Here is a 21,250-nt window from a genome sequence, read left to right as displayed (position 1 = left end):
TCTGTGAGCTGCGCTGTTACGGTGAGCCCGCTGCCTCTCATGAGGTCTTCCTTTTGAAAGGTAACTCATGCTGCTATAAAGAAACCGATCCTGCACAGGGGAAGCTGTGGAGATGTCACCTGTCTCGGATCTCTGCTTTCCTACTTTGCCTGTCAGAGGCAGCCACTATTTCTCATGGCTTCCTCTGCACAGATTGTGTATTGAACACATTTGCATTATACCATGACTTTTATGCAGTTAAGGTTTATACCATGTACATTTTTTTTTTTTTTTTTAAAGACGGAGTCTCACTCTGTCGCCCAGGCTGGAGTGCAGTGGTGCGATCTCAGCTCACTGCAAGCTCCGCCTCCCGGGTTTACGCCATTCTCCTGCCTCAGCCTCCCGAGTAGCTGGGATGACAGGCATGTGCCACCACGCCTGGCTAATTTTTCTATTTTTAGTAGAGACGGGGTTTCACCACGTTGGCCAGGCTGGTCTCGAACTCCTGACCTCAGGTGATCCATCTGCCTCGGCCTCCCAAAGTGCCGGGATTACAGGTGTGAGCCACTGCGCCTGGCCTAGGATCCTATTTTTAGATGCTATTCATTACTCAGACATTACTCAAAATTATGTCATATTTTAGCCTGCTTCAGGCTTACCATCTGGAAATTAGCATTTCCCATCTGGAAATTAGAAAGTTAAAGGAAGAAGCATGCCTTCCCACATCCTCATGGTCAGCCAGCTGCTTAATCACCCTCATGCTGAGCCTCCTCACCCCCTTTCTACGTGTGCCACATAGCTGCTAGGGCTTCCTTTACTGTGCCCTTGGAGTGGTTCCAGCATTTCCTGCATTCCGTGTTCTCTTTCTAGGATTTCATATTTGTTAGACATGGAGATAAACTTTCTGGGTTCTTACATGTAAAAAATGTTTTTTTGGCCTGGTGCAATGGCTCACAGATGTAATCCCAGCCCATTGGGAGGCTGAGGCAGGAGGATCGCTCGAGCCCAGGAGGTTGAGGCTGCAGTGAGCTGCGTTCACACCACTGCACTCCAGCCTGGGCAACAGAGCCTGTCTCAAAAAAAAGTTTTTATTTCTCACATATGATTGGTTGGTTGATGGCTTGTGGTTCGGAATTGTTTTCCCTCAGATGTCTGAAGGGGTTGCTGTAACATCCGGTATTGCTCACAAAGTCTGGTGCATAAGGATTCTTACTTGTAACTACTTGTAACTTGTATCTCTGCACTGGGAAACTTTGACATCATTTGTTTTTCCTTGGTGTTCTGAAATTTCGTGAGGCTGGGTCTAAATAGTGACTCTTATTTTTTCTCCTTCATTGAGGATGGCACTAGTAGGTGAACCTTGCCAACCTGAAGACTTAGGTCCAGCTCTGAAATTTTCAAAGAATACAGTTGACCCTTGAACAACTTGGGTTTGAACTGCGTGGGTCCACTTAAAATGGATTTTTTTCCAACCAAACGCAGATTGAAAACATAGTATTTGTGGGATGTGAACCCGAGTATACAGGGGGCCAACTTTTCCTGGGGGCCCACTTCAGGATTTGATGCGGATTTTGGTGTACTTGGGTGCCCAAGGACAAATCCCCTGTGTATACCAAGCGAAAACTGTATTTTCTTGATTAATTCCTTCTCTCCATTTCCTCTGTTCTTTCCTCTGGGATTTTTTCTTTTTTCTTTTTTTTGAGATAGAGTCTCGTTCTTGTTGGCTAGGCTGGAGTGCAGTGCCATGATCTGGGCTCACTGCAACCTCTGTCTCCCGGGCTCAGGCAATTCTCCTGCCTCAAGCTCCCGAGTAGCTGGGATTACAGGCATGCACCACCATGTCTGGCTATGTTTTGTATTTTTAGTAGAGATGGGGTTTCACCATGTTGGCCAGGCTGGTCTTGAACTCCTGACCTCAGGTGATCTGCCCACCTTGGCCTCCCAAAGTTCTGGGACTACAGGCAAGAGCCATCGCACCTGGCCGCCTCTGGGATTCCTTTTTTATTTTTTGAGACAGTCTTGTTCTGTCACCTAGGCTGGAGTACAGTGGCACGATCTTGGCTCACTGCAACTTTCACCTCCCAGGTTCAAGTGATTCTTCTGCCTCAGCCTCTCGAGTACCTGGGATTACAGGCATGCACCACCACCCCCAGCTAATTTTTTATATTTTTGGTAGAGACGGGGTTTCACCATGTTGGCCAGGCTGGTCTCGAACTCCTGACCTCAAGCGATCTGCCTGCCTCTGCCTCCCTAAGTGCTGGGATTACAGGTGTGAGTCACGCCTCTGGGATTCTTAATAGGCAGATGGGGACGTCCCCTCCTTTCCTGATCACTGTTCTCTTACAGTTCCCAGTGCTTTCTCATTCTCTGGAAGAGTTCCTTGATTTTTTTTCCTTTGTTCTTCTATTTTTTAAATACAGTTTTGGCATTCATATGTTTACTTTTGATGAAGACGAAAGGATTTTAAATTGACTTTGAAAAACATTTTTTAGATTCACATGGTTGAGATTCCTCGTGTGGCACAGAGTGTACCTAATCTAAACTCTTCCCCTCCCCCACCCTTTATCACTAGGTCTCTAGCTGCAGCCTGGGGAGAGAGTGGGAGGGGGAGGGGATCAATGCCACAGCTCCCAAAGCTGGCCTGTAGGCTGTCTTCCTCTCGATATCTGTTCTTTTTTTTTTTTTTTTTAAATTTATTTATTTTTTAACTTTTATTTATTTTCTCTTTTTTTTTTTTTTCTGTTCTTTTCTTGATCCCATTCTGATCCCTGCTGTTTGCTAGACTGGAGCCTCTCATCCTGGCCATCCATGTTTCCAATTTAGGGCTCCATGGTTCATGATGATGATCCTGTCCACCTTCTGTTTTTAGAAACTTATCAAAATCTCTGGTTTGCTGATATCACCCTCTACTTCTGTTTTTAGGATGATTATGTGTTGTTTTTTTTGTTTTGTTTTGTTTTGTTTTGTTTTTTTGGAGACAGAGTTTCTCTCTTACTGACCAGGCTGGAGTGCAATGGTGCAGTCTTGGCTCACTGCAACCTCTGCCTCCTGGGTTCAAGCGATTCTCTTGGCTCCTCCTCCCAAGTAGCTGGGATTACAGGCACATGCCACCACCATGCCCAGCTAATTTTTGTGTTTTTAGTAGAGATGGGGTTTCACCATGCTGGTCAGGCTGGTCTCGAACTCCTGACCTCAGGTGATCCACCCGCCTCAGCCTCCCAAAGTGCCAAGATTACAGGCATGAGCCACTGCACCCAGCCTGTGTTTCTTTACTGTCATTAAAGTGTGATTTTGTGAGGAGAGATAATTAGGTGGAACTTGGAATGCCAAGGTAGGATTTTAATCTGGAGTTTGATGTGGTCAGGTTTGCATTTTAAAAGTCACTGGACAGGCGAAGGAAGGAATGGATGGGACAAGATGATATAGGGTAGCCACTTGCCATCCAGGTGAGAAGGAAAAAAGCATGACCAGGGCAGAGGCCATGGAGGTGGCAGCAGACTCTACAGATATTGGAGACTCGTAGAACCGCAATTTCTGTACCAGAGAAGGCTGATGTTTGATGCCAGCCATGGAGTTCAGCAGTCTGGAGCAGAGGAGCCACAGGTGAAATCATGTAGGAAAGAGTCCTGAGAACCACGGATGGGCCCTGGAGCCACAATCAGTGAGCGACACCTAGAAATGTGGGTAGTTAGGGCCAGGCTGAGTGGAACTGATGTGCGTGAGATCTGCAGTCGTGGAGCCGTGATGAGTCAGCGCGCGTGACTGGCAAGCGGATCTAATCGACAGCACATAGTCGTGTCCTTCTGGCTAGAAGACAGGGCACACGGGGACAGGTTCAGGAGGACTTGGTGACTCAGTTGGATGTGGAGATGAGGGAGAGGGAAGACTCCAGGATGACTCCCAGATTTTCAGTCGCCTGGGTGATGCCATCCTGAAGATGGGGGGCTTTGGGAAGGTGTTGCCTAGGTTGTGTTTAAGGTGCCTGCAGGTTGAGAGATGCAGTAGTGATCGAGTCTTGGGGAGTTTGGGGCTGCTAGTTCTTCCAGCTGGCTCTGGAGCCAACTCCTCCTGCTCTATGGGAGCCCTGCACCGTTCATTACTCCTGCCTCTTCCCTTCCCCATTTAAACTTTCTCATTATTCCCCATACATTGTCCAGTCACTGGCTTGGCTTGTGACATATTTAAGAGTTGGCAGTATGCGTGTGCATGCAAATGAACATGTGTCTCTGTGTGTGTATACTCGGGGGTGGGATTAGCTCTGAACCGATGAGCTTGTCGCCTAAAGATAAGAATCCCACATGGGGTGTCCTGAGAGGAGAGATAGGAGAAACTGAAGAGGCAGAAAAGCTGGACTGGCTTTACTACAAAACCAGCAGGGGAATGGTTAGTAGTGTTACAGAGGGATAAAATACCTCCTAAATTTGGCATTTTTAGAAATCATTTAGCGACCTAGTTTTTTAATTGCAGGGACTTTAAAAAAATTACAAAATGAGTACAGTACATATTTGTATCTGACTCATCTAACGAAGTTTGTGGTTTCAGAAATAATGAGTCATTCTGAAACAGTGCATTGTTTCACAACTTTTAAGTTGCACAAGTAATACAGTGCATTACTATGTCTTTCACTTACATTCACAAATTATGAATATTTTGCTACATTTGGTTTCTCTCTCACACACATACACTGGCACAATGATCACATTCCGATTTTTTTTTTTTCTTTTTTTTAAGACAGAATCTTGCTCTATCACCCAGGCTGGAGTGCAATGGCGCGATCTCAGCTCACTGCAACCCCACCTCCTGGGTTCAAGCGATTCTCTTGCCTTAGCCTCCCGAGTAGCTGGGATTACAGGTGCATGCCACCATGCCCGGCTAATTTTTGTATTTTTAGTAGAGATGGAGTTTTGCCATGTTGGCCAGGCTGGTCGTGAACTCCTGACCTCAGGTGATCCACTCGTCTCGGCCTTCCAAAGTGTTGGGATTCCAGGCGTGAGCCACCGTGCCTGGCCACATTCAGAAATTGTAATAGGTACCACAGTCTATAGTCAGATGTTCCCAGTTATCCAATCATATCTTTATAGTTGTTCTTTTTAAAAAATCCGGATTCTATTAAAAGGTCATGCTTGCATTTAATATGTTCCTTTAATCTGAAAGAGTTCCTCAGTGTTTTGTTTGTTTGTTTTAGTCTTTCAAGACGTTAATATTTTCATCCAGGCGTGTTGACTCACACCTGTAATGGGAGGCCGAGCAGGAGGATGATTTGAGGCCAGAAGTCCAAGACTAGCCTGGGCAACACAGCGAGGCTCCATCTCTATGAAAAATAAGAAAATTAGTCAAGTGTGGTGGCGCATGCCTGTATTCCTAGCTATTCAGGAGGCTGAGGTGGGAGGATTGGTTGAGCCCAGGAGTTCAAGGTTACAGTGAGCTATTAGATTGGTGCAAAAGTAATTGTGGTTTTGCCATTAAAAAAAGGCACATACTGGCCGGGCGCGGTGGCTCACGCCTGTAATCCCAGCACTTTGGGAGGCTGAGGCGGGCGATTCACAAGGTCAGGAGATAAAGACCATCCTGGCTAACACAGTGAAACCCAGTCTCTACTAAAAATACAAAAAATTAGCCGGGTGACTGTAGTCCCAGCTACTCAGGAGGCTGAGGCAGGAGAATGGTGTGAACCTGGGAGATGGAGCTTGCAGTGAGCGGAGATTGTGCCACTGCACTCCATCCTGGGCGACAGAGTAAGACTTCGTCTAAAAAAAAAAAAAAAAAAAAAAAAAGGCAAAAGTAGCTATTAGTTTTGCATCACCCTAATATAATAATGAGTGTACCACTGCACTTCAGCCTAGGCAACAGAGTAAGACCTTTTCTCGGAAAAAAAAAAAAATTAACATTGTTGAGTTCAGGTGATTTTGCCAAACGTCCCTCAAGTTGAGTTTGGTTGTTTCCTTATGGTTACATTCAGGTTAAACCTTTTTGGTGGCAATACTGTCTACATGAGTGATGTTGTATCCTCAGTCAGTCCATCAAATAAGAAGGACACAATGCCTGTTTCTCCCATTGTTGGTATAAATCTGATCACATGGTGAAGGTTATGTCTGCCAGGGTTCTTCACTGTAAGGGTATGTTTTCCCCATTGATGATTCTTGCCTGAATGAGTTATTACTATTGTCTTAGTCCATTCTATGCTGTTATAACAGAATACCACAGACTGCATAGTTTATAATGAAAACAAATATATTCTCACAGTTACGAAGGCTGGGAAGTCTGATATTAAGGTGCCAGCATCTGGCGAGGGGCTTCTTGCTGCATCATCCCATGGCAGAAAGTGAGAGGGTAAGAGAGGTGAGAGAATGAGCAAGCAAGAGAAGGCTGCATTTGCGTTTATAACAGACCCACTCTCAAGATAATGAACCCACTCCCATGATAGTGACATTAATTCATTCCTGAGGCCAGAGCCCTCATGACCTGATCGCCTCTTAAAGGTCACACCTCTCAGCACTGTTGCATTGGAGATTAAGTTTCTAACACATGAACTTCAGGGGACACATTCAAATCACAGCAACCACGGTGATTAGAAAATGGTAATTTTCAGGCTGGGTGCAGTGGCTCATGCCTGTAATCCCAGCACTTTGGGAGGCTGAGGCGGGTGGATCACTTGAGGTCAGGAGTTCAAGACCATCCTGCCTAACATGGTGAAACCCTGTCTCTACTAAAAATACAAAAATTAGCTGAGCGTGGTGGTGGGCACCTGAAATCCCAGCTACTTGGGAGGCTGAGGCAGGAGAATTGTTCCGGGAGGCGGAGGTTGCAGTGAGCTGAGATCGCGCCATTGCACTCCAGCCTGGGCAATAGAGCGAGACTGCGTCTCAAAACAAAACAAAACAAAAATTGTTAATTTTCTTTTTTTCCTCATTCCTTCCACATTTATCAGTTTCCATTCTTCTGTAAAGACATGCTTTAGCTTCTGCTTGCCCTTCCTTATTTTATTAATGTCAGTATGGACTTATGGAATTTTATTTTCATTAAATGAGTTATAATCCATTCGTGTTATTTATTTATTTTATTTTTATTTTTTTAATTTTTTTGAGACAGAGTTATGTGCTTGTCATCCAGGCTGAAGTGCAATGGCGCGATCTCAGCTCACTGCAACCTCTGCCTCCCGGGTTCAAGAGATTCTCTGGCCTCAGCCTCCTGAGTAGCTGGGAGTACAGGTGCCTGCTACCACGCCCGGCTAAGTTTTGTATTTTTAGTAGAGACGGGGTTTCACCGTGTTGGCCAGGCTGGTCTCGGACTTCTGACCTCAGGCAATCCACCCGCCTCGGCCTCCCAAAGTGCTGGGATTACAGGCGTGAGCCACCGTGCCTGGCCCGTGTTATTTATTTTGATGCCCAAGGTCAGCCAGTGACAGAAGGCCTACAAGGCCACTTCTGTTTGAGTGTTCCTATTGTTTTTGAGCACTTTCCTATATTTTGGCATAGAAAGGTATTCCAGGCTCACGTTATAGTTTCCAGTTTGAGTACTAGCCATTTTCCAAAGAGCCTTGGTTCCTTTTAGTGGAGAACTGCATATAGAAACCAAGATTTGAGTAGATTTGCTTAGTGCTACTGGAGTATCATTTTTTCTGGGCCCTAGCAATAAACAGAGGAAGGAGGTTTTTTTTTTTAAAAAAATAGTGAATTACAAGAACTCTTGCTTACAATAGAATGCCGTCTAATTAATGAGAAGGAATGATTGAGTTAAGCAAATCACCATTTCACGACTGCCATAGTAAGAACTGATTCAGGCAAGAATCATCAGTAGGTGCTAAAACTCATAGTTGAGAGTTTGATGAAGAATAAGATTCTTACAGTCCCCAAACACGTACCACAAGATACCTACTAATTAAAATGGGAACGTTATGATGGAGAAACCTGGCAGACACCACATCAACCAAGTGCCTTCTCATGTCCTCTCTCACTGGTCGCTTGTGTTTATGGCGGCTGATGCTTTTGACAGTTAATGTCACATCTGAGGCAGTGTTCCGTGACCCCAGCCATGGGAGGGCACTTTTGGGGCAGAGGACAGATTGTCCTGTTCTCTTCTGGTCTGGTTCCAGGCAGCAGCCCTTTGTCTCAAGGGCTGCTTATTTTATGCGAAGGAGATCAGAGTCTGGAGCCCAGCAGCTTTGGGCTGTCTCTGTGTCCCATGTGATCCATGAAAACAGCGCATGAGAATCACCAATCCCAAAGGGGGAACTCTGGGAGACCTGGTTCTAGCCCCTACCCTCACCTCAACTGGTTGAATCACTGGTGGACCACCTTGGATTGCCTCTTATTGCCATAGGAAGCTGGTTGGGAGTGCTGCCAGCTTTCTTGACCGCGACCTGTATTGCTCATCTGTTGTTCTTAGGTGACTGTGAAGGACAAATGGTATCTCTCCCAACCACCTTCACATAAGGCAGGTGGGCTCAGCTCAGGCCCAGCCAGGTCCACCACTGGAATTCAGACATGTCTGAACTTGCTGGAGTAGATGAGAACCCCGCAGGAGCCAGAGCAGTCCAGGGCCAGGGCCTCCTGGGAAGACTCAGCCTGAAAGTAACCTCTGGTGACCAAACCTTGCTATCCAGTGGGCAGGCAGATGCTCTCCTTTCCTCAGACTCGCCTCCTGGCTACAGCTATGACTGTCTGCAGAGACAAGGTGGTTTGCTCTCAGGACACAGATGGCGGAGAAACCTGCTTCCCGTTCCTAGACCTGAACTTTGTACAAGTAAAATCGAATAGTATCTACTTTTTTTCTTTTTCTTTTTTTTTTTTTTTTGAGACGGAGTCTCGCTCTGTCGCCCAGGCTGGAGTGCAGTGGCCGGATCTCAGCTCACTGCAAGCTCCGCCTCCCGGGTTTACGCCATTCTCCTGCCTCAGCCTCCTGAGTAGCTGGGACTACAGGCGCCCACCACTGCGCCCGGCTAGTTTTTTTTCTTTTTTTGTATTTTTTAGTAGAGACGGGGTTTCACCGCGTTAGCCAGGATGGTCTCGATCTCCTGACCTCGTGATCCGCCCGTCTCAGCCTCCCAAAGTGCTGGGATTACAGGCTTGAGCCACCGCGCCCGGCTTTTTTTTGTGTATAAGAATGATTTTATTTGTTCCTTAAATGTTTGGTAGAATTAATTAGTGAAGTCATCTGGGCCTAAAGTTTTCTTTGTGGGAAGGTTTAAAATGATGAATTTTAGGCTGGGCGGGGTGGCTCACACCTGTAATACCAGCACTTTGGTAGGCTGAGGCGGGGGGATCACCAGAGGTCAGGAGTTCGAGACCAGCCTGGCCAGCATGGTGATACCCCGTCTCTACTAAAAATACAAAAAAATTAGCTAGGCGTGGTGGCAGGCACCTGTAATCCCAGCTACTCAGGAGGCTGAGGCAGGAGAATTGCTTGAACCTGGGAGGTGGAGGTTGCAGTGAGCTGAGATCATGACACTGCACTTTCATTCCAGTCTGGGCGACAAGAGCAAGATTACGTCTCAAAAAAAAAAAAAAAGGTGAATTCTACTTTTTTAATTGTTATAGTGCTATTAAAATTTCTATTTATTTTTCTGTTCGTGAATATTTAAAAAAAAAAACCTTTTATAGTTTGGTACCATAGGAAATCTGAAAAATGGATGAATATTAAAAAAAAAAATGTGGCCGGGAGCAGTGGCTCACGTCTGTAATCCCAGCACTTTGGGAGGGCCAAGGTGGGCGAATCACGAGGTCATGAGATTGAGACCATCCTGGCTAACACGGTGAAACCCCGTCTCTCCTAAAAATACAAAAGATTAGCCGGCATGGCGGCGGGCGCCTGTAGTCTCAGCTACTCAGGAGTCTGAGACTGGAGAATGGCGTGAACCCAGGAGGCGGAGCTTGCAGTGAGCCGAGATGCACTCCAGCCTGGGCGACAGAGTGAGACTCCATCTCAAAAACAAACAAACAAACAGAAAAAGTTTTATAGTTTGGTCCCATGGGAGATCTGAAAAATGGGAGGCTGCTCAGAGACTCGTCATAACAATATCTGCTCTTACATAGACAGCCTCTAGTGGTTTGTAAGCTGAAGCTGAAACCGTGTTCACGCACTTGATACCTTGCTTTATTTAGAACTCCCAAGTCCCAAAAGTGGGTGTTCCACACATTTCTTTGATTAAGAAGGCGGGGTTCTGTTCCCTTCTTATAAACTCAGGCTTTCTCTCACCATTTGCTTGCCAGGCAGTGTTAGGTGTTTTGGATACAGCTGTGAGTCTGTTCCACGGAGGAGCTCATCCTTCAGTGGAGACAGAAAATGCAGTCATGTGGTAGGTACACGGAAGAGGTGCTCTGGGCGGTCATGAGCTGCCCTGAGAGCTCAGGGGCAGATAAGCTACTCTGCTTCCATGTGAACTTCTGTACTGTGAATTAATTCATGCCTGGCAGGTGAGCAGGGGAAGGATGTTGGTGTAATGGAGACATTGTTTTAGTTCACCTGTGATTTTGCCTAGGCAAAGGAGATGGAATGGGGGGAGGAGAATGACAGTCTTCAGCAGGAAAGGAAAAAGCCCTTTGACTGCTCTGCCGCAGTCAGCCCTGTGGGCTCCTGGGAACAAGAAAAAACCAGTGCCTGCAGCTGGCACTCCCGTAGAAAGCCACATCCTAGCCTGTTGGGGTCTTGGCCGTGGCAGGCTACACTGCCTCCAGGCCCCACTTAGTAAGAGCCCCCTGGCTCAGAACTCCTTTTTCTTTTCTTTTTTTTTTTTTGAGACGGAGTCTTGCTCTGTCGCCCGGGCTGGAGTGCCGTGGTGCGATCTCGGCTCACTGCAAGCTCCGCCTCTCAGGTTCACGCCATTCTCCTGCCTCAGCCTCCTGAGTAGCTGGGACTACAGACGCCCGCCACCACGCCCGGCTAATTTTTTGTATTTTTAGTAGAGATGGGGTTTCACCGTGTTAGCCAGGATGATCTTGATCTCCTGACCTCATGATCCGCCTGCCTCGGCCTAGAACTCCTTTTTCATCTGCACTGTCTTGGCACCTGTCAGCCTTGCTCTAATTAAAGTTTGCCAGGCTTTCTATTTGACTCTTTTGGTGCAGTTTTAATACCCACGGTGGCAGCCTCTCGCCCCACTGAGCTGTCTGCCTGGATGGCCCAAAAGATTTTGTTAGTGCTCTAGTGACAACATTTTGTAGGTTTGAGTGGTCTGCTCTAGCCTCATGTTTCACAGAAGGCCTGTTAATTATGTACAATAAGATAACATGAGGTTTTCTAAGAATGTATATATTGCTTTATAGCAGAAATGTATGTATTTCAGAGGAATTTAAAACTTGTGAGCTAGATAGACTATAAAGGGAAGAAACGTCCCTAAAACAAACAGGAAACACTTTTAATAAGCGGCAGTAGAACTCTGTGTGCATTTACTTAGCAATCTGCGTTTATAAAGTGCTTTGTACACATTCCGTCTTATGTTAAAAGCCTCAGCAGCAACCTGGAGGCAGGTTCTGGGGCCAGCGTTTCTGATGGGAAGCTCAGGCTCCATCCAGCCTGTGGCTGGACTGGCCAGGCTCAATGTCACTCCCCAGGTAGCTGCCCTTGATCTATACTAGGAGCACCTTAGAACTAGGAATTGATTTCTAAGCCTGGTTTGAGCTGAGGGCCACAGAGTCAGAGCAGGAGGAGACCCTGCCCCAGAAGTAGGCCAGCGCTTGTTATGCAGGCCTTGGCGGTTCCTCGTTTCCTTACGTAACCTCCGTGTTCACGCTGTTTCCTTTTGTTGATTCCCTCCATGTGACTGTTTTTCTATCAATCTTCTTAGCTAATGAGCTCCTTATAAGGTGAATGGATGGATCAGAGCATAGCTCCATACACAGTGGTGGGGCATAGTCATTTCCCAGAGTGTGGACTTTCCCAGAACCCCCCTTTTGTGTGGGTCTGCAAAGGCTGGGATTGTTTCTGCCTTGTTTGGAATAATAAAGCTGCCTGTGTTTCCTGTGTTCACTTTTCAGTCGCCTGTTATCCACTCTCCTACACTTGGGGCGGCTGTCCTGCTTCCCTGGCCTCACTGCAGTGCTCAGTGACCTCTGCAGCAGAGCAGTGACTGCCACGGGCTGGTGAATGGAAGGACGTGGCCCATGCTCTTCAGGAATGTTTTGGGAAGATGGACACGCGCATGCAGACCTGAGGGTGTTCGGAGTGCAGGGAGGGAGGCAGAGTCTGCAGCAAGGGGTGGGGCCAGGGAGGGAGACAGGCCTGGGGAGAGGACGGAGGCCCAGCAGGAAGTGGGAAAGGAGAGGGCATGGCAGGATGGCAGGCAGTTACCAGAGCCCTCCTGAGATGCCAGAGTCCCCAGGCGTTCCTTCCAGTGTCCTGCCCAGTGCAGGGACACCTGCTTGTCCTTTTTTTTTTTTTTTTTTTGAGATGGAATCTTGCTCTGTTGCCCAGGCTGGAGTGCCATGGTGCAATCTCAGTTCACTGCAACCCCTGCCTCTTGGGTTCAAGTAATTCTCCTGCTTCAGCCTCATGAGTAGCTGGGATCACAGGCATGCGCCAGCACACTCAGCTAATTTTTGTTTTTTTAGTGGAGACAGGGCTTCACCACGTTGGCCAGGCTGGTCTCGAACTCCTGACTTCAGGTGATCCACCTACCTTGGCCTCCCAAAGTGCTGGGATTACAGGCGTGAGCCACTGCATCCGGCCAAAGGGACAGAATATTAAAGAAGATAAGAATGGGAGGAGGTGGAGGATGAAGGGTCCAGGGCACGTGGGGAAGGACACTTCCTCAGCTGTACCACTGCACTCCAGCCTGGGAGTGCAGAGCGAGATTCTGTCTCAAAAAAATATAAAAAAAATTTTTTAATGACATTACAAAGGACATAGATGAAGAGATACACAAGGTGAGGTGTGAGGAGGAGCGTGGCGTTTCCATGCCCTCCTTGGGTGCACCACCCTTCAGGAACGTCCATGTGTTTGGCTGTCCTGAAGCTCTCCGTACCATTTCCTCGTAGCCCTTTTTTGGATTCTTCATTGGATAGACATGACTCAAGCATGGACAACCGGGTGGAAATGTGAGTGGATGAAAAGGGCATGATCTCAGACTGACAGGCTGAATGGGGAAACTCAGCAAAACCTATCTGTTCCGATGCTGCTTGGCCTGTGTGGCTCCTTCTAGGGGAGGGGCAGGACCCCTTCTGAAATGCGGGTCTTATGAGTCACAATCAAACAAGGTAGGTCAGAGAATTTCTTTATGGACAGCTCCAAGACAGAAAGACAGAGGAAGATATGTTTTTAGTTATCATGGCCTGTCTGGGGAGAAGTAACAAGGGCTATGGGAGTTATGTGCCAGGAACTGCGGACCAAAGCCAACACAGCTGACCCTTGAACAGCACAGGTTTGAACTACGCAGGTCCACTTGGACTGGATTTTTTTTAACCAAACATGACTGAAAATGCAGTATTCCTGGGATGTGAAACCCACGTATATGGAGGGCTGCTAACTGCGGAACCTAAGTATGTGAGGACTTTGGCATACGTGGGGGTCCTGCAACCAACCCCATGTGTACATACTGCGAGGTGACTGTACACACATACCGTAACATCGCAGAGAACACTCCACTTCCTACAGAGGTTGTGCTGAGGGGTCTGGTTATGTCCTCCAGCACGCCTCTTTTTGCTGTCCTTGAGGACTGCCTCCCAGGAGGGTGGCAGAAACCCCTTCCTTCAAGTCTTCAAGCCGCTGACTTATGGCTGTGTGGTCAGGCAGAGGAGGGAGCTGGAATTTGTGAGATGAACATGGAAGAGCTGTAGATTGCTATGCAGAAAAACGGTCGTTTGGGGCGAAATTGGAATCAGATTAGACGAGGTCTGTGTCCTGACTGCAGTTTAGCAGCAGCAGGCACATGAGGTAGCCTTTCTGAGCCTTGTGGCTTCCATATCTGTAAACTGAAGATAGCAGCTCTCACCTTAGGAGGCGTAGTTTGATGAGATGTGAGAGGTCCACAGCCCAGAGCTGCCCAAAGAGCGGTGTGTAGGCGGTGGTAGCTGTGCCAGCCATCCGGACACCTGGGGGAGGGTCTGCAGGTATCTGTCAACAAAACTTGGGGTTTGGTCATGTGGTTCCTCCCCTGCCTCAACTGATGACTTTTTCCACCCTTCTCTGAGGTAACAGCAGTTCTCGAAGGAGATTCTGGCCCATCTTCTCACGACTCAACTGTCCCACTCCGTGTACTGGTGCTGTTCTTGTTCTTCCTTCCACTACAGCTGAGGAAGTGTCCTTCCCCACGTGCCCTGGACCCTGCATCCTTCACCTCCTCCCACTCTTATCTCCTTTAATCATCTGTCCCTTTGGCCGGGCGTGGTGGCTCACGCCTGTAATCCCAGCACTTTGGTAGGCTGAGGCGGGCGGATCACGAGGTCAGGAGATAGAGACCATCCTGGCTAACACAGTGAAACCCCGTCTGTACTAAAAATACAAAAAAAAAAAAAAAAAAGCCAGGCGTGGTGGCGGGCGCCTGTAGTCCCAGCTACTCAGGAGGCTGAGGCAGGAGAATTGCTTGAACCCAGGAGGCGGAGGTTGCAGTGAGCCAAGACGCGCTGTTGCACTGCAGCCCTGGCGACAGTGCAAGACTCCCATCTCAAAAAAAAATAATTAAAAATAAAATACAATAATGATAATAATCTGTCCCTTTTTCCTGCATCTTCACTACTGATCATTTTCAGCAGTTCGAGCACATCCACCATTCTCTTGATCTTTATCCCACTCTTCCTTTAATCTTCTCTTTCAGGAAATGCACACGCATAGGGGGAAAACCCTAAGGAATCTCCTCCAGTCTTCATCTTCCTGCACCCATCGATCTTCAAGACCTGTTGGTTCTGCCTCCACAGAGTATATCCATTTCCATCATCTTTGCTGTCACCCTGGCCCAAGCTGACGTTTTCTCGAGTCAACTACCGAAATAGTTTCCTAGCTGATCTCTCTGCTTTTCTTCTGGCTCCCCTAAAATTCAGTCTCCGTACTCTGACCAGGTGACCTTTTTACAACATAAATCAGTACCATCCCCTGCTTAAGTCTTCCATGGGTCCCAGTGCCTATGAACTGGCCCCTGCCTCATCTTGAGCTCATTTTCCTGCATGAAAGCCTTATTAGCACATGCTGTTCTCTCTGCCTGGAATGTTCTATTTTTCACATTTCTCACTCCTCAACCTTTAGCTTTCTGCCTGAAAGGCCTTCCTGACATCCTGTATCCAAGGCCTCCCGTTTTTTTTCTTATCAGCACATCCAATTCATTTTGGTATGGCGGAGCCCATCCCAATTCATAGTTTCAGATTTGTATGTTTACTTATTTTATGTCTTTCCCATTAGCTTATGTTCCATGAGGGCAGTGATTGTGTTTCCAGTGCCTGGCAGAATGTGTGGTACAAATGAAAAACTCTTCAAATGAACTAATGAACCAACAGGGAAGAGAGGTGGTGATGGAGGTTCACAGAGAAGGCAGTGACCAGCTGCCCCACTGATTGAATTAGCTGCTTTTCCTTATCCAAGACAAGGCATGACAGTTTTGCACATGTGTAGGATCCAGCAGTTATGAGAAGTTCAGATGGGGTGGATTCCAGTTGTTGTTCTGAACGCTCGTGGGAAGCCACTCCCATGAATGAGCCTCTGTGTACAGGGTACTCCAAATATAATAGTGCTTTGGGAAAAAAGAGGCAGCATGACATAGTGCAAGGAACACAGGCCTCTTGAGTACTAATTTAGCTTCTGGTCTTTGGTTTGTGTATTAGCTTTGTTTTTCTTTTCTTTGTTTTCCTATTTGTGAAATAAGAGAGATTGGATTAGAAAGATAAAAGTCCTCTCCAGTTTGGCTGCGTTAACAGAGTACCTCACAGCGTTATCAGCAATCAAAACATTTAATTATCTTTTGAAACCAGAATACGGAGCCATGATGGTTCTAGGGTTAGTCAGGTGGTTCAAAGGTGTCATCAAGGATCCAAGCTCTACTGTTGTCTTCTGCTTTGCCATCAGCTTTGTCTCCAGGCTTGTCCCTCGTGGTCACAGTGTGGCTGCTGCAGCTCTAGGCATCACACCCTTCCACAAGAGCATCAAAAGCAGAAAAGGATGGGCATGGGGCAGAGCCCTCCTCATGGGTCCCTCTCTCTTCATCAGGAAGTAAAATCTTTCCTGGAGGTCCCCTAGCAGATGTCCTTGTATGTCTCACTGGCCAGAACCACTTCATGGATCCACTAGACCAATCGTGAGAATGGAAGTGCCATCATTTCCTTATCCCAGATATAAGTTTATCCCCCAGAGCTGACCTGTTACCCGCTGTACTCGATACAGCTTAGTCCTGTGAACAAAGGAGGAGTAAGGGCAGGCTGCTGCATGGGCTGCCTCATGGACCTGAAGTTCTGTGATTCTTAGTGCTCCGCCTTTGGGAGGCTTCCTTGTTATGCTGCAGGGACTAATTGTGTTGTTCACACCTCCAGTGAGGCAATGGCAAAGAACAACTTTTTCTAAGGAAGGCTTTACATTCCTGAATGAGGCGGGAAACGGATGGATTCACTGGCCAAGAAAAATTCAGTGAAAAAACTGAGCCCAGCAGGTCCTCTGTAGTCCAGGGGCCCATGATTGAGCTGCCTGTTGCTAAGAGGGAGTAGAAAAGATTAGAGATCATTGTAAATTATGAGGCAAGACCGCAATTAACTTCCTCAGCAAACTACTGGTTCTTCTGCCTGTCCAGGCTGCAACTTCAAGTATTCTTAGTAAGTGGAGTCATTCTTTAAAGCTGCTTAATAAAGTCAGATAATAAATGATGAATGTATTTGTAATGGCCTTTTTTTTTTTTTTTTTTTTTTTTTTGAGATGGGAGTCTCACTCTGTCGCCCAGGTTGGAGTGCAATGTTGTGATCTCGGCTCACCGCATCCTCTGCCTCCCAGGTTCAGGCAATTCTCCTGCCTCAGCCACCTGAGTAGCTGGGATTACAGGTGCCCACCACCGTGCCTAGCTAATTTTTGTATTTTTAGGAGAGACGTGGTTTCACCATGTTGGCCAGGCTGGTCTCAAATGCCTGACCTCAAGTGATGCACCCACCTCGACCTCCTGAAGTACTGGGATTACAGGCATGAGCCACCATGCCTGGCCTGTAATGGCCATATTAAGAACCTACTATGTGCCGGGCACTGTGCTAGGTCCTCAGGATACCAATACAAAGGGACAAGGTCCTAGTCCTTAAGAGGCTGACATTCCAGTTGAGGGATACCACAGGTATCAGATAAGCCAGCTCTATGACAAGTGAGTTATGGGGCAGGAGAATGGGAGTGGCCACCTCTACCTAAGAGGTGACCAAGAAAAGAAGTGACCTTATAAGAGCAACACATGCTTTTGTCTGATGTTGAGAATAGCATGAGCCAGAGGGAGCCATTGGTCAAGAATGGCAGACACTGGATGTGTGGAGCTGAGGCTGGAGGGCTCTGTGGCCATGCTGGGAAGTGTACGTCTTACACTGCAGGTAAAGGAAATAAATAGGCAAGTTTTCAGGTAATGTCAAATTATTTCCCAGTTTTCTCCCAGAGATTACAGAGGATTTTTATTTCATTTACTTATTACATTGATTATGTTCATTTATACATTATGTATGTATTATGGACCAGTTGTTAATAACAAAATTTATACCTTTGCTATAAACTATGGATAGACTAGTTTATAGCAAAATGTCTAAAAGGTATATTAGGTATATTGCTCTTATAAGGTCACTTCCTTTCTTGGTCACCTGTTAGGCAGAGGTGGCTGCTCCCATTCTCTTGCCCCATAACTCACTTGTCATAGAGCCTGCTTATCTGATACATGTCGTATCCCTCAACTGGATACTGGTCAACCTCTTAAGGACTAGGACCTTGTCCCTTTGTACTGGTATCCCCAGTAGTGGTTTCTAGCATGTTTTTGTTGTTTGTTTTTTTGAGACTAGGTCTTGCTGTGTTACCCAGGCTGGAGTGCAGTGGCACAATCACAACTCACTGCACCCTCCACCTCCTGGGCACAAGTGATCCTGACTCTCCCACCTCATTCTCCCAAGTAGCTGGAACCACAGATATACACCACCCTGCCCGGCTAAGTTTTGTATTTTTTTGTAGAGATGGAGTTTCACCGTGTTGCCCAGGCTGGTCTCAAACTCCTGATCTAATGGCTTAAAGAGGACCAAAACATTTTAATATTTGCTATTTCCCAAATATTTCTCAGTAGACAGGGGCATTGACAGACTCTTGTTTTCCAGCAGTCTGCAGAGGTATTCAGAAATGATTCTGCCCAGTCCTAGGCAAATCTCTTGTGGTGTTTGTGGGAAGCCAGAAAGATCCTTGCCTGGAGCCACAGGTGGTGCTGACTCCTGCCTCAGGCCTTTGTTCAAGTGTCACCTTATCCATGATGTTGGCCTCTTTAAAACTGCAGTCCTGCCCATCCTGATCTTTCTTACTGTTTTTTCATACCACACACATATCCATACTGTTTACTAACTTGTATTTACTATGTTTACCCCTGCTAGACTCTTGAGTCTTAAAATTTAGTAGGACTCTCTGTGTGCTCTGTTCACTGGTATATCTCAAGCACCTAGAACAGGGTTCCTCAAGCCCTGGGCCGCAGACTAGTACTGGTCCGTGGCCTGTTAGGAACTGGGCCACACAGCAGAAGGTGAGCAGGCAGGCGAGCATTACCGCCTGAGCTCTGCCTCCTGTCAGATCGGCAGCATTCGATTCTCACAGGAGCTGAACCCTATTGTGAACTGCGCATGCAGGGGATCTAGGTTGTGCGCTCCTTATGAGAATCTGATGCATCACCCCCACCCCTGGTCTGTGGAAACACTGTCTTCCATGAAACTGGTCCCTGGTGCCAGAAAGGTTGGGGACTGCTGACCTAGAACAATACCTTATGGAAGACCTAGACTCAGAGGGCGGTACCTAGGTAATTAGGAAGTATAGGAAGTTGATCGGTTCTTGGAAGCTGTGACTTGAAGCAAAATGATGCACTGTATAACAAAGCCAGTTTTACCACAGTTGATACTGTCAAAAGAAAAACTTCGGCTGAATTCAATTTAAAAGAGCTTAATTGAGCAAGGAATGATTCACAAATTGCACAGCCTGCTGAGCCAGAGTAGGCTCAGAGACTCCACTGCAGTCATGTGGTGGAAGATAATTTATGGACAGGAAAAAGCAAGCAATGGACAGAAAAAGGAAAAGTGACGTACAGAAAATGGAAGTGAGGTACAGAAACAGCTGGATTGGTTATAGCTCGGCATTTACCCTATTTGAACACGGTTCAAACAGTTGGCCACATCTGATTGGTCAAAAGTTGGGGACTGGCATGAGTGCAGGCTAGTCTGTCTACACCCCCACTTGTTATAGTCCACGATGAAGAGAAACCTTTAGGCCAAATTTAAAATATGTAAGGAGGCAGCTTTAGGCTAAACTTAACAACACAAACAAGAGTTAACTTCCTATGACATATACTTTAAGTCACAGTTTGCGAGAACCTACTGAGAACATTAAGTGAGGACTTCTGTCACTAAACAGAAAGGAGTTACTAAGTCAAGAATGAAGATCTCATTGCATTTGCTAGAGCAAAGCTGCTCATCCCTGCTTGCATGTCTTTAGTGTTGAGGGTAAAGGCCATAGTGCCCTGGAAGGTGAACTTCAGAGGTTGTTAAAGGGTCATGGAAATAAAGAGGAGGCGGGGTCTTGGATTGTGGTTGCAGAGCACTATAAACTGACCATAACCAGATGGTGTTCTTTTAAACAGGTATAAAAGTTTGGTCACTGGGACCCGAGCAAGAGGGGTCATTGCTGTCCTCTGGGTCCTTGCCTTTGGCATCGGATTGACTCCATTCCTGGGGTGGAACAGTAAAGACAGTGCCACCAACTGCACAGAACCCTGGGATGGAACCACAAATGAAAGCTGCTGCCTCGTGAAGTGTCTCTTTGAGAATGTGGTCCCCATGAGCTACATGGTGTATTTCAATTTCTTTGGGTGTGTTCTGCCCCCACTGCTTATAATGCTGGTGATCTACATCAAGATCTTCATGGTGGCCTGCAGGCAGCTTCAGCGCACTGAGCTGATGGACCACTCGAGGACTACCCTCCAGCGGGAGATCCATGCAGCCAAGTCACTGGCCATGATTGTGGGGATTTTTGCCCTGTGCTGGCTACCAGTGCATGCTGTTAACTGTGTCACTCTTTTCCAGCCAACTCAGGGTAAAAATAAGCCCAAGTGGGCAATGAACATGGCCATTCTTCTGTCACATGCCAATTCAGTTGTCAATCCCATTGTCTATGCTTACCGGAACCGAGACTTCCGCTCTACTTTTCGCAAAATTATCTCCAGGTATCTTCTCTGCCAAGCAGATGTCAAGAGTGGGGATGGTCAGGCTGGGGTACAGCCTGCTCTCGGTGTGGGCCTATGATGTAGGCTCTCACCTCTTCCAGGAGAAGATACAAATCCACAGGAAACAAAGAGGACACGGCTGGCTTATTCTCATTGTGAAAGATAGCTACACCTCACAAGGACATGGACTGCCTTTCTTGAGCACTTCCCTGGACCCACCACGTATCTAGCTAATACGTATGTGTCACTAGTAGGCTCCAAGGGTTGACAAATATATTTATGATCTATTCAGCTGCTTTTACTGTGTGGATGACGCTGACAGCTTGAATGGATTCTAAGAGACACTTTTGTTTTTAAAAGTCTGCCTTGTTTATAGTGGAAAATTACTGAAACTATTTTACTGTGAAACACTGTGAACTATTATAATGCAAATCATTTTTAACTTAGAGGCAATGGAAAAATAAAAGTTGGCCGTACTAAAAATGTATACTTGTTCCTAGGAAGGTGATCTCAAAAATTAAAAGTATAATTATTCGGCTGGGCGCGGTGGCTCACACCTGTAATCCCAGCACTTTCGGAGGCCAAGGCGGGCGGATCATGAGGTTAGGAGTTCAAAACCAGCCTGTCCAATATGGTGCAACCCCATCTCTACTAAAAAATACAAAAATTAGCCAGGTATGGTGGCACGTGCCTGTAGTCCCAGCTACTTGGGAGGCTGAGGCAGGAGAATCACGTGAATCTGGGAGGTGGAGGCTGCAGTGAGCCCAGATTGCATCACTGCACTCCAGCCTGGGTGACAGAGTGAGACTCCGTCTCAAAAAAAAAAAAAGTATAATTATTCAATCAAAAAACTGCTGTATTAATTTAGGGAAATGATATTCTCATAAGTCAAATTTTCATCATGTAATTTTAAGCTCCATTCCTTTCCATATACAGAAAACT

General features: G+C 46.8%; 1 protein-coding gene across 1 annotated transcript in view; it reads left to right on the top strand.

Moving 5' to 3' along the window:
* The window catches only part of ADORA2B (adenosine A2b receptor), a 29,682-nt gene extending 8,891 nt beyond the window's left edge, over positions 1 to 20,791 (top strand). The window contains exon 2 of the mRNA XM_001088484.4: positions 19,727 to 20,791. Coding sequence (XP_001088484.2) covers positions 19,727 to 20,387 — 661 coding nt within the window. The 3' untranslated portion in view covers positions 20,388 to 20,791. The remainder of the gene's footprint in view (positions 1 to 19,726) is intronic.
* Positions 20,792 to 21,250: the final 459 nt, after the last annotated feature.

This window comes from Macaca mulatta, chromosome 16, assembly GCF_049350105.2.
Source record: "Macaca mulatta isolate MMU2019108-1 chromosome 16, T2T-MMU8v2.0, whole genome shotgun sequence".
Taxonomy (NCBI): domain Eukaryota; kingdom Metazoa; phylum Chordata; class Mammalia; order Primates; family Cercopithecidae; genus Macaca; species Macaca mulatta.
This window is presented reverse-complemented; position numbering and strand designations above follow the sequence as displayed.